This window comes from Rana temporaria, chromosome 1, assembly GCF_905171775.1.
Source record: "Rana temporaria chromosome 1, aRanTem1.1, whole genome shotgun sequence".
Lineage (NCBI taxonomy): Eukaryota > Metazoa > Chordata > Amphibia > Anura > Ranidae > Rana > Rana temporaria.
Genome location: NC_053489.1, coordinates 468,898,276 through 468,914,701, shown reverse-complemented (window position 1 = coordinate 468,914,701; position 16,426 = coordinate 468,898,276). Strand labels below are relative to the sequence as shown.

The 16,426-nt window shown below is 45.1% G+C and overlaps 1 protein-coding gene across 1 annotated transcript in view; it reads right to left on the bottom strand.

The window, feature by feature from the left end:
* The window catches only part of ARSJ (arylsulfatase family member J), a 132,425-nt gene extending 116,447 nt beyond the window's left edge, over positions 1-15,978 (bottom strand). Inside the window, exon 1 of the mRNA XM_040328573.1 lies at positions 14,888-15,978. Within this exon, the coding sequence (XP_040184507.1) occupies positions 14,888-15,210 (323 nt within the window). The 5' untranslated portion in view covers positions 15,211-15,978. The remainder of the gene's footprint in view (positions 1-14,887) is intronic.
* Positions 15,979-16,426: the final 448 nt, after the last annotated feature.

Below are 16,426 nucleotides of genomic sequence, written 5' to 3'. Positions count from 1 at the left end.
TTTCTCACTTCCTGTTTCTCCTCAGTAAGCTTGCCCCCATCATCCGAGCAGTGGAAAGTCAGTCAGAACAGCTTACTGAACACCTTACTGAGGAGGAACAGGAAGTGAGAAATTCAGACAAAGAAAACAAAGAAAAAAAACATTTAGAAGGGAAATCGAAGGAAAAGGTAGCTTAAAGTAACCTGTTTAGAAAATAAAAAACGAACCTTTACAACCCCTTTAACTGTGGGCAGCTGAAGCTGCTGCCTATTTACTTCCTGGATTTACACAGACACACACCTCCAGCTCTGAAGCTCTCATTGGCCCTCTTATGACTCCCCCACCTTCCTTCCTGGCAAACTCTCATAAGGCCTCGTACACACGGCCGAGGAACTCGACGTGCCAAACACGTCGAGTTCCTCGTCGAGTTCAGGGATGAAGCCGCCGAGGAGCTCGGCGGGCCGCCTTCTCCCATAGAACAACGAGAAAATAGAGAACATGTTCTCTATTTTCTCGACGAGTTCCTCGGCGGCTCCATCGGGCCAAAAGTGTACCAGACAAGAAACAGGAAGTGGGCTTTTCAAGGTATTTACTGGCGGAAAAAAAAAATGTTTTACTATCCAAACTTAAAAAAACAAGGGCAGAGGATTTAATAGATGGAAAGATGAAAAAATGACTGAAGTTCCACTTTAAGCTCTCTGACGCACCCTACACCATATTAATGCAAAGAAAATACACATCTGATGTTCAAAAAGAGATTTATAGGGAGCTATAACACATTTTTTTGATATTTATTATTTAATTTGAATCCTCTTCTGAAACAGTTTTTTTTTTTTAGTCATGTGACTGGCACAACATCAATCAGGACTGTGCAGACACAGACTCACACTGTAGAGAGCATACATCAGCAGAGTACAGGCAACGTTTATGTGACCACACAATAGTGCTGCAGGAATAATGTACTTATGCCGCGTACACACGATCGGACATTCCGACATCAAAACCGTGGATTTTTTTCCGACGGATTGTTCGCTCAAACTTGTCTTGCATACACACGGTCACACAAATGTTGTTGGAATTTCCGAACGTCATGAACGCAGTCACGTACAACACTACGACGAGCCGAGAAAAATAAAGTTCAATGATTCCGAGCATGCATCGAATTGATTCCGAGCAAGCGTAGGATTTTTGTGCGTCGGAATTGGCTACAGACAGAAGTTTTGCTGTCGGAAAAATTGAGAACCAGCTCTCAAACATTTGTTGTCAGAAATATAAAAAAAAAAAATGCAGTGCCATGATATATATGTGAATACATTCTGCCAATTAACACGTTTATGTTTAGTATCACTTTAACTAAAGGAAAGTATATTCACAGCTCAGTTAGGGGAAAAGTCACAAATTCTTTCAGCAAGAACAACAGGGTTGAGATACCTGCCAATTACTGAGTTACTGAATGACTTATACACCACCCTGACCTATAACAAACTTCTTAATATTGCTTCCAGATGGCGGTAGCTGTTGATTGGAAAGGCTTCTAATGAGCAGAAATACCGGTTACCACATCCCTTATGTACTGTAGGCCTAGAAATTCGTTGAACAAAATCCCAAATCCCAAACTTCCAGCAGCCCTGAAGTTCCTTTTACAAGAAAAGAGAAACAAAACGGATTGGTAAGAACCTAAGCAAGGGAGCCTCTGTTGACTGCCTCAGGCCACGTACACACGGTCGAACATGTACGCTGAAACTGGTCCGCGGAACAGTTTCCGCGGCCATGTTTGACCGTGTGTACGGCCTAGCGGACAGGTTTCCTGGCCTAGCGGACAGGTTTCCAGCGGACAAAAGTTTCTTAGCAAGCTACATGTCCGATGGTTAGTACACCTAATTGGAACATGTCCGCTGGTTATGACGTGTAACCAGCGTCCCGAAATCCTGCGCATGCGTCGAATTGATTCGACGCGTGCGTGGAAGCATTGCACTTCCGTGTTTGAGAACGTCAGTGTCTTCTACGTCACCGCGTTCTCTGTCCGCTGGGATTTTGGTCTGATGGTGTGTACACACATCAGACCAAAAGCTCCCAGGAGACATGTCCGATGAAAACGGTCCGCGGACCGTTTTCATCGGACATGTCTCCTCGTGTGTACGGGGCCTCAGTGGTCTTTTCCACTTTATTTGCTTTGTACGTTACAAATGGCCAATTTCCTAGCAATGTCCAGTACATTCAATTTGTTTTTTATTGTAAACATGATCACGGAAACCTTTGAACATACCTGCTTCATACAGTGCAATTTTCCACATCTTGTCATGTTACAACCAAAAACGTAAATTTATTTTATTGGGATTTTATGTGATAGACCAACACAAAGTGGTACATAGGTGTGAAGTGGAAGGAAAATGATAAATGGTTTTCAAAATGTTTTACAAATAAATATCTGAAAAGTGTGGCCTGCATTTTTTTTCCATCCCCTTTACCTAAGGTGACCAGATTTTGAAAAATAAATTCGGGGACATTTTTTTTTACTAGTAATGGCGTCAATCAGCGACTCTCTGCCCGTCGCCGCCGCCGCCCGTCTCACAGCCAGTCAAGTCTCAGGCCCCGTACACACGTCCGAGAAACTCGACGGGCAAAACACATCGTTTTGCTCGTCGAGTTCCTTGTGAAGCCGCCAGGGATTTTGGCGAGCCAAGTTTCCCCATTAACTAACGAGGAAATAGAGAACATGTTCTCTATTTGGCTCGACGAGTTCCTCGTCGGTTTCCTCGGCCAAAAGTGTACACACGACCAGTTTCCCCGGCAGAATACGGCTCCGATCGAGTTTCTGGCTGAATTCTGCCTAGAAACTCGGTTGTGTGTACGGGGCCTCACACTTCGGGCCCCAGCTACTACTGGGTGGGGAGCTGAGGAAGATAACTCCACCAGGGAAGGCAAGGAGATAAGCAGACAGGCGGCTGGTCGGGACTTGAGCCAAGGCAGAAGAACATGTGAGCGGAGCTGAATGGGCATGCACCCGAAACTGAAGAAATATTCCCTCCGCTCCAACCAGCACATGGTTATCAGAAAGGGGCACAGATAATGGAAAAAAATACACCCCCCTAAGCTAGTAGGAGCGGCAGAGCGGGGGTGTGTAATTCAGATTATTTATTTTTTTATTCTGCACTGACTGTCTTTGAAATTGCCCCAGCCCCTGTTCAAATCCAATCCGTGGACAAATCCGAGGACAGACTTGGTCCGGGGACAGTGTCCTCAATCCTGGGACTGTCCCTGGAAACTGGGGATGTCTGGTCACCCTACCTTTACCCCTTACTAAAATCTAGTGGAACCAATTGCCTTCAGAAGTCTCCTAATTAGTAAACACAGCCGGGCATGCACTGTGCATGCGGGAGCCGCGCTACGTGCTGTGAATGGTCGGGAAATCTTCTGGAACCTGTGACGTGTCCCAGCAGCTTGCAGGGAGGGAGGGGAGAGGTGATCTTCCTCCCAGCCCCGCGGAGCCCCGGAAGGAAGTGGGAGCTAGATGCCCCTAAAATAAAAATGACATGCCAGATGTGGCATGTCTGTGGGTCACCTGCACTTAAAGTGGTTGTATAGTCAAAAACATTATTTATTTTTGTGCCATCTGTAAAGCAAAAAGCATAATGAGCTACTATGCAGTGCATAGTAGCTCATTATGAAATATTTACCTTAGAACGAGGCATCAGTAACTCACCTGGTCCACGCAGAGGCAGATGACATTTTCCCTTGGCATGTTTCCGGGTATCGCGGCTCCAGCGCTGTGAGTGGCTGGAGCCGCAAATTTCGTCACTCCCGCACATGCACGCTGGAGACTTCTTTCCGGCAAGGTCCGGCATCTGCCGGGCCTTAAAGGGTCACTAAAGGATTTTTTTTTTTAGCTAAATAGCTTCCTTTACCTCACTGCAGTCCTGGTTTCATGTCCTCATTGTTTGTTTTTGCTCTGATGTTGCTGTAATCCTTCTCTGTTCTGGACACTTCCTGGTTGTCTGTTTCCTGATCACCACAGTACTGGGAAATTCTAGTTTTGTTTTCCAAACCATCACTGCTCTATGGCTCTGTATAGCACAGAGGCAGGAAATAACATGCAAAAACGAAACGAAACTAGATGCAAAAACGAAACTAGAAACTACAGGTACATTATATGATTGATTTTTATCTATTTTTAATCGTTTTTAAAAGGAATCAGTTAACTATTATGTCTCTATACCCTGTAAACAGTAATTTCAGCAAAAAAATGTTTTTCCTTTACAACTCCTTTAAGCCGAGAATCCCCTGTGCGCATGTGCTGCTGCATTCAGCGACTCATTGCAATTATAGGCTTACCTGTAGGTAAAAGTCAAAAAAAGACTATACAACCGCTTTAAAGCAGGAGTTCATTTTTTTTGGTGGAACTCCGCTTTAAGATCATACCTGGAGTTCGGCTTTAAGTTGTGGAAAATCTTCCATAGGATTTTACTTTTGTGATCGCCACAGTTTCCTTGGTTTGTAGTGTAATACAGCAACAATAAAAAAATAAAGCTTCAATTCATATTTTTGAAGAATTCTTACTGGACAGGGCCATTTAATGTGACATCAGCAGATGATGTAAGAAGAGAACCAAACACACCCAATCCTCCCTCACTGTAGAACGTTTTATGTAAACTTGGAACACATTTAAAAATTCCTGAGCTGTACCTTATGTCAGCCTTTCAAAATCTTTTTTACTGTAGAGGAACTGCTGAAATAATTTTTAGGTCCCAGGGAACCCCTGGTAATACAAATTCATTGAGGGTGAGTTGCAAATGCCCCTTATAATGGTAGCCAGTGAAAAGAATGCCACCCTGATGCCCTGTACACACGACCGGTTTTCCTGACATGCCAAAAACCGAAGTTTTTCCCAACGTGAATCCTCTCAAGCCGGCCTTGCATACACACGTTCAGTCCAAAGCGCGGTGACATCCAACACGTATGACGGCACTATAAAGGGGACGTTCCATTCAAATGGCGCCACCCTTTGGGCTGCTTTTGCTGATCCTCGTCTTAGTAAAAGTTTAGTGAGAAACTTTTCGCGCTTTTCAGTCTTCGTGCTTTTCAGTCCGTTACAGCGTGACGAATGTGCTATCTCCATTACGAATGCTAGTTTTACCAGAACGATCACTCCCGTCTCATACTTGATTCTGAAAATGCGTGTTTTTTTTCTCCCTCGGAAACACGATGGGAAACACGAAAAAATAGAGCACGTACGAATTTTTTTGCGGGCAGTTTTCTCGATGGGAAAACTGCTATGGAGCGTACACACAACCTGTTTTCCCGACCAATCTAAAAAATTTCTCGTCTGGAAAACCGGTCATGTGTACAAGGCAATACAGCAGTGGCGGTGCGTCCATAGAGGGCGCAGGAGTGCTGCCCCCTCTCTCTCCTGCACCGCCACTGAAAAACAATACATATTTCATGCATTGCATGAATCTGTGTATTGTCGACGTTGCCGCCCACTATTCAGATGCCCGGCCTCCAAGTGAGTGCCGGCCATCTGAATAACGGCAGCTGGTTGGCTGTGGAAGTGTCTATCAGAGCCAGCGGCTCTGATAGGCATTCCAATTATAGCCTGAGGGCTGTAATCGGCTTCCAAATAGTTAGCCAGGGGACGCACGGGGTGTGCGTTCCTTGGTTAACACTGACACGCATCTCAGCCAATCAGGTTCACCAGATCTGGTTACCGGTAACTGATGGGCACAGTGACGACAATGGCATGGCACAGTGGCGACAATTGATGGCATGGCACAGTGGCGACAATTGATGGCACAATTGCTGCGTTTGATGGCATGGCACAGTGGCGACAATTGATGGGCACAGTGGCTGCGTTTGATGGCATGGCACAGTGGCTGCGTTTGATGGCATGGCACAGTGGTGACAATTTTAATGCACAGTGGCAACAATTTTATGGCACAGTGGCTGAATTTGATGGGCACATTGGCTGTGTTTGATGGGCACAGTGGTGGCAATTAATGGGAACAGTGGCGGCAATTGATGGGCACAGTGAGGCTACAATTGATGTTTTGTTTGTTTTTTTTCGTTTGTCCAAGCCCTCTAGAAAGCTCTGGGGGAACCCCATGGTTTTACACAACCTTGGTTGCGATCAGCTGCTCTATGTCACATTCAGAGTCAGTGAGTTAGCAAAGACTCTGTGTTTGTTTAGATTGTTGCGATTTCCTTCCAAGATCCAAAGAAATACTAATTAGCGTCAGAGTAAATTGTCCATTTTGTATGTGATGTCTGTGGTAGGGTACGGAAATTAGATTATATACAATGGGGAAGAATGTAATGTGTTTGGACAGAGTTGTCGGGATGTAGCATAAACTGTATATTACTTTTACTACTCCTAGTACCAAAGCATACAATAGTTCTGGTTTGTGAGAGTTAACTTTTTTCAGAAATATGACTTACAATTCCTGACAAGGGGATACTTCATGCCAGCTTTCTGTAACTTTGAGACATTTCTGCAGATTGTTAGACACTGGATGTAATTTATTGCACTCGGTTAGCAGAAAGCTAATGAGCTCATCTTGTACCATACAGAGCAGCTAGCGTTTCCTTTTCAGAAGTGCAGGGATCTAGTGGTGAATCAGTGTCTAGCTCTGCTCTCCAGCCTTTATCCTCTCAAAAGAAAAATCTGCTGACAAAACCCAAGAAGAATTCAGAAATGGGAAATAAAAGGGCAGATTTGTACTTTTCCTTTTTGGACAGGATGTAATGTGTGACTGTTTATTAAGAAGTGTCTAATAAAATTGTCATAAAATGTATGAATGCATTAAATATGAATTACTCGTTGGTTCACTTTTAAAGTATGTCTAAATACAAAACGTATTTGTTTTAGTTTTGGATAGAAAAAAAGGAAACAGTTTAAAGTCATTGTAAGGCTTTGTGTTTTTTTTTTAAATACTTACCTTCACTGAGCAGCTCGTTTTGCAGAGTGGCCCCAATCATCGACTTCTGGGGTCCTCCCCGCATCAGATAACCCTCTAGGAGAAGCCTGCGTCATTGGATTTGATTGATAGTAGCGGGAGCCAATGGCTGCGCTGCTATCAATCTATCCAATCAAGAGCCGGCACCCAGTGCATAGAGGGAGAGCGTGTCTCCGTCGAGTGAATGAAGGGGCTTGGGTAAGTAAAACAGGGGAACTGGGGGTCTGGTGACTGGCAGAATTTTTTTTTCACCTTAATGCATAGGATACATTAAAGCGGAGGTTCACACAAAAAGTGATCCTCCGGTTTTTGGATCCCCCCCCTCCGGTGTCACATTTGGCACCTTTCAGGGGGAGGGGGGTGCAGATACCTGTCTGAGACAGGTATTTGCACAACTTCCGGGTTCGGATCCCCGCGGGGAATCCAGCCTGTGACGTCACAACACCCCCCCCCCACGCTGTCTTCTGGGAAACACTGTTCCCAGGAGAGAGCTGGGACCAGTGACGGCACGCCGCGATCCTCGCGCATGCACAGTAGGGAACCAGGCAGTGAAGCCGCAACGCTTCACTTCCTGATTCACTCACTGAGGATGGCGGCGGAAGCAGTCGAGGACCGAGCGATTGCTCAGCCTCGGCTGCTGACATTGTGGGCGCTCTGGACAGGCAAGTGTCCATTTTTTAAAAGTCAGCAGCTGCCGTAATTATAGCTGCGGTCGAACCTCCGCTTTAAGGTGAAAAAAAACCACAAGGGTTCACAACCCCTTTAATCTTCACCCATTGCAATGACTTGGCCTCTGCTGCACATATGTCAGTTCTTTTACTCGCCTAGGCGAATCAAGTAAGTGCCCCAGGCACCTCCTGGGATATGTGGCATGCATATCCCAAGAGGCACCGGGAGCCCTGCACATTACCCCATTCACCACATGAGAAGGGGGCGGGCCTAATGGCACATCATCGGTATGCTTCACTAGAGCCTGGAAGGTGCAGCATCCCGATGACATCACTGATACACATGGCAGCGTGGGACCCAGCAGTGAATGCAGAGAAGAGGGTTTCAGCAGGATAACGCTGGATCCTCTGTGTGGGTGAGGATCTGAAGTGTGGCCAGCTCAGATCAGGGGGAAGCAAAAAAAAAAGTCAGTTTTTATTTCTGTCTGTTTTCCATTTGTGCGAATTTCACATCCTTCCCCAGTATCATAACAGGAAGTGAGAGGAAATTTCTCCATAAGGGAGGAAACACCTTCACTTAAACAGCTGTCTTTATAATACAGGTGCCCCCATTTGGTGATTTCCCTCTTACAATGGTCAACCAGGACAAATAGAGAGGGTGAATCTCCTCTCTGGGGCACAGACAGCAATAAAAACATGAAAACATAACATAAAACATTTCATCACTTTATTTGTCACACTTTAAACATTTTAGGAAGTATTAAACCCCAAATCATTAATGTATTATATTGCAGTTTACCAATTCTTCAATATGGTTTCCTCATTAGTTTTCTTTTTTTTGGCTTGATTTTTATCTGTCAATTACATGTGTGGTAAGGACAGCCTCTTTTCCAAAAAGTGATCCATGCTCAGATCGCTTTTTAAAGTCATTTGACAAATGGTGAGGAGGCAAAGAATGCATTAAGGTGAAAAACTTTGAGACTTTACAATCCCTTCAAGTGGGAGCTGCTGAGCACAATAAAAGCAAGGCTCAACAGTGTGTTTGTAGTGCCCCCCCAAACACAAGTGTAAAGAGGCCCTGAGTTTGTTATTTTTCAACTTCAAAGACCCAGATGCCCAGTAAAAGCAGCAGTCAGAGTATTGAGACAAATCAATCAATGATCAGCTTCTATTCATTAACCACTTCAGCCACGGAAGGATTTGCCCCCGTAATGACCGAGCCATTTTTTGCAATACGGCACTGCGTCGCTTTAACTGATAATTGCGTGGTCATGCAACGCTTGTACCCATCCTTTTTTTCCTCACAAATAGAGCTTTCTTTTGGTGGTATTTTATCATCTCTGAGATTTTTATTTTTTCCGCTATAAACAAAAAAAAAGCGACAATTTTGAAAAAAATATTTTTTTTTTACTTTTTGCAATAATAAATATCCCCAATTTTTTTTTTAAAAAACACATTTATTCATCAGTTGATCCCCAATATATATTCTTCTACATATTTTTGGTTTAAACAATCACAATAAGTGTATATTGATTTGTTTGCGCAAAAGTTTAGCATCTACAAAATAGGGAATAGATTTATGGCATTTTTATTTACTTAATTTTTTTACTAGTAATGGCGGCAATCAGCGGTTTTTTTTCCGGGACTGCGACATTGCGGCAGACAGATCGAACACTTTTGACACATTTTTGGGACCATTGACATCTATACAACAATCAGTGCTATAAAATGTACTGATTTCTGTGTAAATGTCACTGACATGGAAGGGGTTAACACTAGGGGTTAAATGTGTTCCTTGGAAGTGATTCTAACTGTGAGGGGATGGGACTGACTAGAGGAGGAGCCAGATCCTTGTTCCTACTTAGTAGGAACAGACAATCTGTTTCTCCTCCCCATCAGAACAGGGATTTGTGTGTTTACACACACAAATCTCCGTCCTGGCCCTCTTGCCTGTGAATGCGGGTGGCTGGAGGCGTTAGCGCCTGGCAGCCACGTGCATCGGGTGCCCGTGCGGACCTGCTATGGCTCCTAAAGGAGCCGCCGTACATATACGGTGATTCGCACAGGAGAGCCATCCTGCGGCCGTATATGTACGGGAGCCCGGTCAGGAAGTGGTTAATGCAAAACAATTATCTAAAAAGAAAAAGCTGTTGCTGTAACTGCTTAATACATGCTAGCTAATTTGTAAGTCAAGTACATCTAAATCTACTAGTGCATTTAACACTACTGTATCCCCAGATTGACAATGTTGCTGTTGAAAGGTGTCTCTGCTGCTCCTCCAGTGGAGTGGAGACACCATAGTGCAGGACATTGGATACTAAACAGATCACTAGGTGAAAATGTGAGGTTTTCATTGTCAGATTTCTGATCCCCCACTGTACCCCCACTGTACTGAGTTTGTTACTTCTGCACTATATTACCAAAAGTATTGGGACGCTTGCCTTTACACGCACATGAACTTTAATGCCACCCCAGTCTTAGTCCGTAGGGTTCAATATTGAGTTGGCCCATGCAGCTGCTGTATAACAGCTTCAACTCTTCTGGGAAGGCTGTCCACAAGGTTTAGGAGTGTGTCTATGGGAATGTTTGACCATTCTTCCGGAACAACATTTGTGAGGTCAGGCACTGTAATTCATCCCAAAGGTGTTCTATCAGGTCGAGGTCAGTAGTCTGTGTAGGCCAGTCAAGTTCCTCCACCCCAAACTCGCTCATCCATGTCTTTATGGACCTTGTTTGTGCACTGTTCCAAATCATTTGGGATGATTATGGTATGGGGTTGTTTTTCAGGGGTTGGTGTGAACTAGGGCCATTGGAGTCCATATTAAACACTTTCCGTGCATTTTTGATGCAGAATTAGAATGCTCTGCACTGCGTCTGGTGTGAACCAGCCCTAAGGCTATAGGTTCCCATCTATGCAGTGCCGCGAGCTGTATATGTGCAAGCATGGCAGCCCATTCATTTGAATGGGCTGCTGTGCATGCATTTCCTGCAGGAAAAAGGTTTCCGACACCTTTTTGGAAATGCAGCCGCAGGGAAAATGCATAGGGGTAGATTCACGTACCTTTAGGCGGGCGCAGCGTATCTCCTATACGCTACGCCGCCATAACTTTGAGAGGCGAGTATGGTATTTTCAAAGATTTTGACGCCGAAGTTACGGCGGCGTAGCGTATTAGGACCGGCGTAAGCCCGCCTAATTTAAATGTTGAAGCTGTGGGCGTGTTTTATGCATATTAACTGTGACCCCACGTAAATGACGTTTCGATCGAACGGCGCATGCGCCGTCCGTGGATGTATCCCAGTGCGCATGCTCCAAATGACGTCGGCAAATCATCATGCTTTCGACGTGAACGTAAATTACGACCAGCCCCATTCACGGACGAGTTACGCAAACGACGTAAAATTTGAAACATTTGACGCGGTTCCGACGTCCATACTTAACATTGGCTGCGCCATGTTTTTGGTGGTTTATCTTTACGCCTGAAAACCCCTTACGTAAATGTTGTATCTTTACTGCGACGGCCGGGCGTACGTTCGTGAATAGGCGTATCTAGCTGATTTACATATTCTAGGCGTAAATCAGCGTACACGCCCCTAGCGGCCAGCGTAAATATGCAGTTAAGATACGACGGCGTAGGAGACTTACGCCGGTCATATCCTAGCAACATTTAAGCGTATCTCAGTTTGAGCATACGCATAAAGTTGCGATGGCGCGGATTCGGACTTACGACGGCGTATCTACAGATACGCCCGTCGTAAGTCTTTCTGAATCTACCCCATAGTGTTTTTTCAACATGTGATTTTCCACAGGGGTGCCATTAAGAATGAATGAGCCTCAGTTCACACTGGGTCGGTTTCAAAGTCGTCTGACTCTGAAGCCGCCCCACACGCATGCTTGCAAACTACTTCTTTAATAGAAGTGAATGCAAGCCGGTTTGACGTTGCCCCCAAGTAGTACAGGAACCTTTTTCTAACTCGGAGCGAATTGAGTCACTCCAATTAGAACAGTTCCATTGCTATGTCGCCTGACAGGTCGCCCCAGTGTGAACCGGCACTGACAGTCTGCAAAAAAGCAGTGCAATTGGTGGTTGTGGGAGCTGGAACAGGTGCGATTTAGACACCGTCCCGCACCCGTAACCACCCGCACAAAAGTGAACCTAGCCTAAGGGCCGGTCTGGGTACAGCGAGATTTTATTTTAAAGTGGTAGTAGAGATGTTTTGTTTAGCTTTTACTTACAGGTAAGTCTATAATAAGGCTTACTAGTAGGTACTGTAAATATCTCCCAAACATACAAGGTTTGGGAAATATTTACTTGTGTAGCAGTCAGTGACATCAACCAGCGCATGCGCTCTGAAAGAACAGCATACTCGTGCCGTTCCTACAGAGCTCTGCGCCGTGGCCTTAATTCCAGCGTGCATACATGGGAATGATAGCATTGCAGCTCTGCCATTCAAACAGCTGGAGCCTGCGAACCCGGGAGGAAGACAGGATAAAGATGAAAGCATTGTCAGTGGTGACAGTGCACAGCTGGAGGGTGTTGTAATCAAGGCTTGTAAGCCGGAATGTGTGAGCCCCTGTATATTTTTACTCACTTTTTTTTATGCACCAATAAAGAAGCAACAAGGATGTTTGGAGCTGCCAGCTGCCAGCTCTATTCTTTGAATTTGGGTAAGTTTCACATAATGTGCTAGCATGCGATGCATACTAGCACAATAGAGCATTGTCTTGCAGCGGAAAAAGCTGTTTTTTGCTCAGTTTACTACCGCTTTAACCACTTAAGACCCAGACCATTATGCAGGTTAAGGACCTTGCCCCTTTTTGCAGTTTGGCACTGCGTCGCTTTAACTGACAATTGCGCGGTCGTGTGACGTGGCTCCCAAACAAAATTGGCGTCCTTTTTTCCCCACAAATAGAGCTTACTTTTGGTGGTATTTGATCACCTCTGTGGTTTTTATTTTTTTTGCGCTATAAACAAAAATAGCGACAATTTTGAAAAAAAATGCAATATTTTCTACTTTTTGCTATAATAAATATGCCCAAAAAAGATATAAAAAAAACATTATTTTTTCCTCAGTTTAGGCCTATACATATTCTTCTACCTATTTTTGGTATAAAAAAAATCGCAATAAGCGTTTATCGATTGGTTTGCGCAAAATTTATAGTGTTTACAAAATAGGAGATAGTTTTATGGCATTTTTATTAATAATTTTTTGTTTACTACTAATGGTGGCGATCAGCGATTTTTTTTTGTGACTGCGACATTATGGCAGACACATCGAACACTTTTGACACATTTTTGGGACCATTGTCATTTTCACAGCGAAAAGTGCTATACAAATGCACTGATTACTGTGAAAATGACAATGGCAGTGAAGTGGTTAACCACTAGGTGGCTCTAAGGCAGGGGTCCTCAAACTATGGCCCTCCAGTTGTTCAGGAACTACAATTCCCATCATGCCTAGTCATGTCAATGAATGTCAGTCTTGCAATGCCTCATGGGATGTGTAGTTCCGCAACAGCTGGAGGGCCGTAGTTTGAAGATCCCTGCTCTAAGGGGTTAAGTGTGCCCTAAGGGAGTGATTCTTACTGTAGGGGGTGTGGCTGTAGGCTTGACATCACTGATCGTCGTTCCCTATATCAGGGAACAGACGATCAGTGTCGCTGCCACAGTGAAGAACGGGGAAGGTGTGTTTACACACACCTCTCCCCGTTCTTCAGGTCCTGTGACTGAAGGCGGGACACCAGTGGCAATCAGGTGAATGGGTCTTGCGGGCGCGGTCACGGTGCTTCGGACCGGGGTGCGCGTGACCCACGGCTGGGCTCTTAAAGCCAACGTACAGCACAGGTACGTGCCTGTGCCCAGCAGCCGTGCCATTCTGCCGAAGTAAATGTGCAGGACGCGGTCCTTAAGTGGTTAATTACTGTAACCACTTAAGTTACTGTACCATGTGATCCGGTGCAGGTGTAGTGTCACAGTTTGCTGCCTATCCTAGAATGCTGCGGAAGTCACGTGGCGGCCAACTGCGCATGCGCGATGCGTTCCAAACGCAAGTGTGATGCGTTCCAATGGATTTTCGACAGTACACACAAGTGAACCCGGCATTCAGGGCGACGTGGATTTAGAGGAAAGTGGCCAGTCGGCCTCACGTCCTCGCTTCGCTCGGACGGCTCGCTCTCTGCTCGCTCGGCCTCCTGGCTCTTTTTTTAACATCCAATCCACGGGATGTTAAGGAAAGAGCCTGGTACTGAGGTTTCACTGGTGTGCACTGTCGTGAATGCATTGGAACGCCGTATTTGCGTTTGGAACGCATTGCGCATGCGCAGTTGGCCGCCACGTGACTTCCGGAGCATTTTAGGATAGGCAGCAAACTGTGACAATACATCGGCAAACACATTACTTTTGTGACCTGTGCTTGGGGTGTTAGGTTAACACTGACACCCACTGCAGATCACAAGTGCAGTGCATTTGTGCGGGAAACATACACGTAACGCAGGTTTCTCGCACCACGTTTTGATGTAAACCAGCACTAAAGAAGATTGTACAATCAGATTGTACAAAAAAATACCGCTTTCTAAGCGATTGTATGATAATCTGATTGTTAGTACACAGCTTTCGATAGCCGATCTCGACACTTCGTCCGATATTATCCAATGGGACAAGCAGGCAAAAAAAGTTATTTTACGATACCAGATTTTGGTTGAATCGGTACAGTTATCATTCGAAATAACAATACAAATACACTACAGCACATAACATCACTTGTGTTACATCACTTGTGTTGTACGAAGATTTTCGTAACTTTTCGTTATCAGATCAGCATGCAAAAAATAGATGATGGTGGATTCGTCTGATAATCACATCCTGTGTGCCAGGAATTAGTAAGTAGGTAAAGTTGTATAATATGTCCGATATTTATTTTTCGGAGCAGTTGTTACTTGTACATGTTGTTACTAGATGTTTGTAAACAGAGAGAAACATATTGTGGGTACCAAAGACACCAACTATCAATAATAATAATAGGACGGTGTGTCATAGATGTGTATAGTGTTATATAGAGGATAGTATAAATCAGGTTTGATGGGTGTAGATGGTGTAGTAGCTGAGTGTGCAGTGCTGAGCACATAGTGGGGATTGTAGTGGTGATGTAGGATACTCGGTTCTCAGTGGTGATGTAGGATACTCGGTTCTCAGTGGTGATGTAGGATACTCGGTTCTCAGTGGTGATGTAGGATACTCGGTTCTCAGTGGTGATGTGGACAGTGTGTGTGTATTGTGATCATGCATTACTTACTTGCCAGTGATGAACTGACTCCTGGAGGGTGAGCAGATCGGCTGGACATAGTAGTTCTCCAGCTTGACTCCCTGTGCCGCTAATGTATCCAGGGTAGGAGTTCTGATCTCCGATCCGTGGTACCCAATGTCCCTGTATCCCTGATCATCAGCCAGGATGAAGATGATGTGAGGCTGATCCCCAACTTCTCTCCCCAGGATGTCTTCTTCTCCTTCTTCCACACCTTTGTCCAAGGACAGGTATCCATAGGTCATGATGCTCACCATAGACAGGGCAGCCAGTGCCCCCAGCCCCGGCATTTTCACACAGCCAGCCTGTCCCATTCCAGGCTCAGTCAGGGGTCAGCCCAGCATAGCCTAGAAGCCATGTGCTGTGTAGGGGTCAGCAAAATGACCATTTGTCCACCCCAACCCCCACCCTGACCTAGGTGAATCACTATCCAGCTCCCTGCTGGAGGAATGTGCTGGGAACTTTGGTTTCCAGGACACAGCAGCAGTCCTCATAGAAGTTGCTTCTACTCCTACTTATTCCTGCTCTACTTCTACTTATTCCTGCTCTACTTCCCAGCTGCACAGTGAGAGCATCTGGCTGCAGTTGGCAGGCTCTCCTATGCCCCCCAGTCCATCCTGGTGCTTGTCTGCCACCCAATAACTTGGAGAAGGGCAGATGTGTCTCTCAGTGCAGAAGTCCCCTCAGGCTGAAGTCCCTTCCATGTGAGCAGGGCTGGGCTTTCTGCATCCAGCAGGCTGAACACATGTAGCTTGATGGCAGGCAGATGGAGAGAAAGGCACAGGAGAGTTTAGAAACTTCTCATGGATGTGTGAGCTCCAGCAAGCCAGGGCTGCCTGCATGCACAGTCTCCTCTTCTCCTCCCTTGGATGTGCTGAATAATGGAATTGTCTGGGGGACTTGCTCCCCTTCCTGCTGCATGGGGAGGTGAGACTGAGCCTCTCTGTATCCAAACTATACCAGCCTCCTATCTACTCCTACAACACACATGTGTATAGTACTCATGGACAGGGGATCACTGCCTGAAAATAAACAGTTTAGACAGAGGAGATTCAGAGAGATTACACTACATCTGACATTGTTGCTGCAATATCCAAATGCTATGTTTGTTTAGTTTTTCCTGTAAACCTCATGGCTCCCTTACACAGTCCATGGCAGGGGAACAGATAAGATCATCCTTTAGAGAACAGCTGGCACGTCTCCTAATTGTGGCTATAACCCTAGGAATTCCATAGATAACCCACAGAGATGGATCTTCTATTTTCCAAGGAAAAGCTGCAGCCTGATCCTTACATGGACAATACAAAACAGAACTTTCTTTTGTTTTGCATGTGTTGATACATAGTAGATACAATAGTATCTAAAGTGTAACCTTTTTTTTTTTTTTAAGTTTTGGACTTTAGAGGAGAGGTATTAGAAGAACACTTGCCATGTTTTTATTGCAGGCTGTGCTCCCATGAGATTCATATAAAGTAGCGTTATCCCGATACCACTTTTTTAGGACTGAGTACAAGTACCGATACTTTTTTT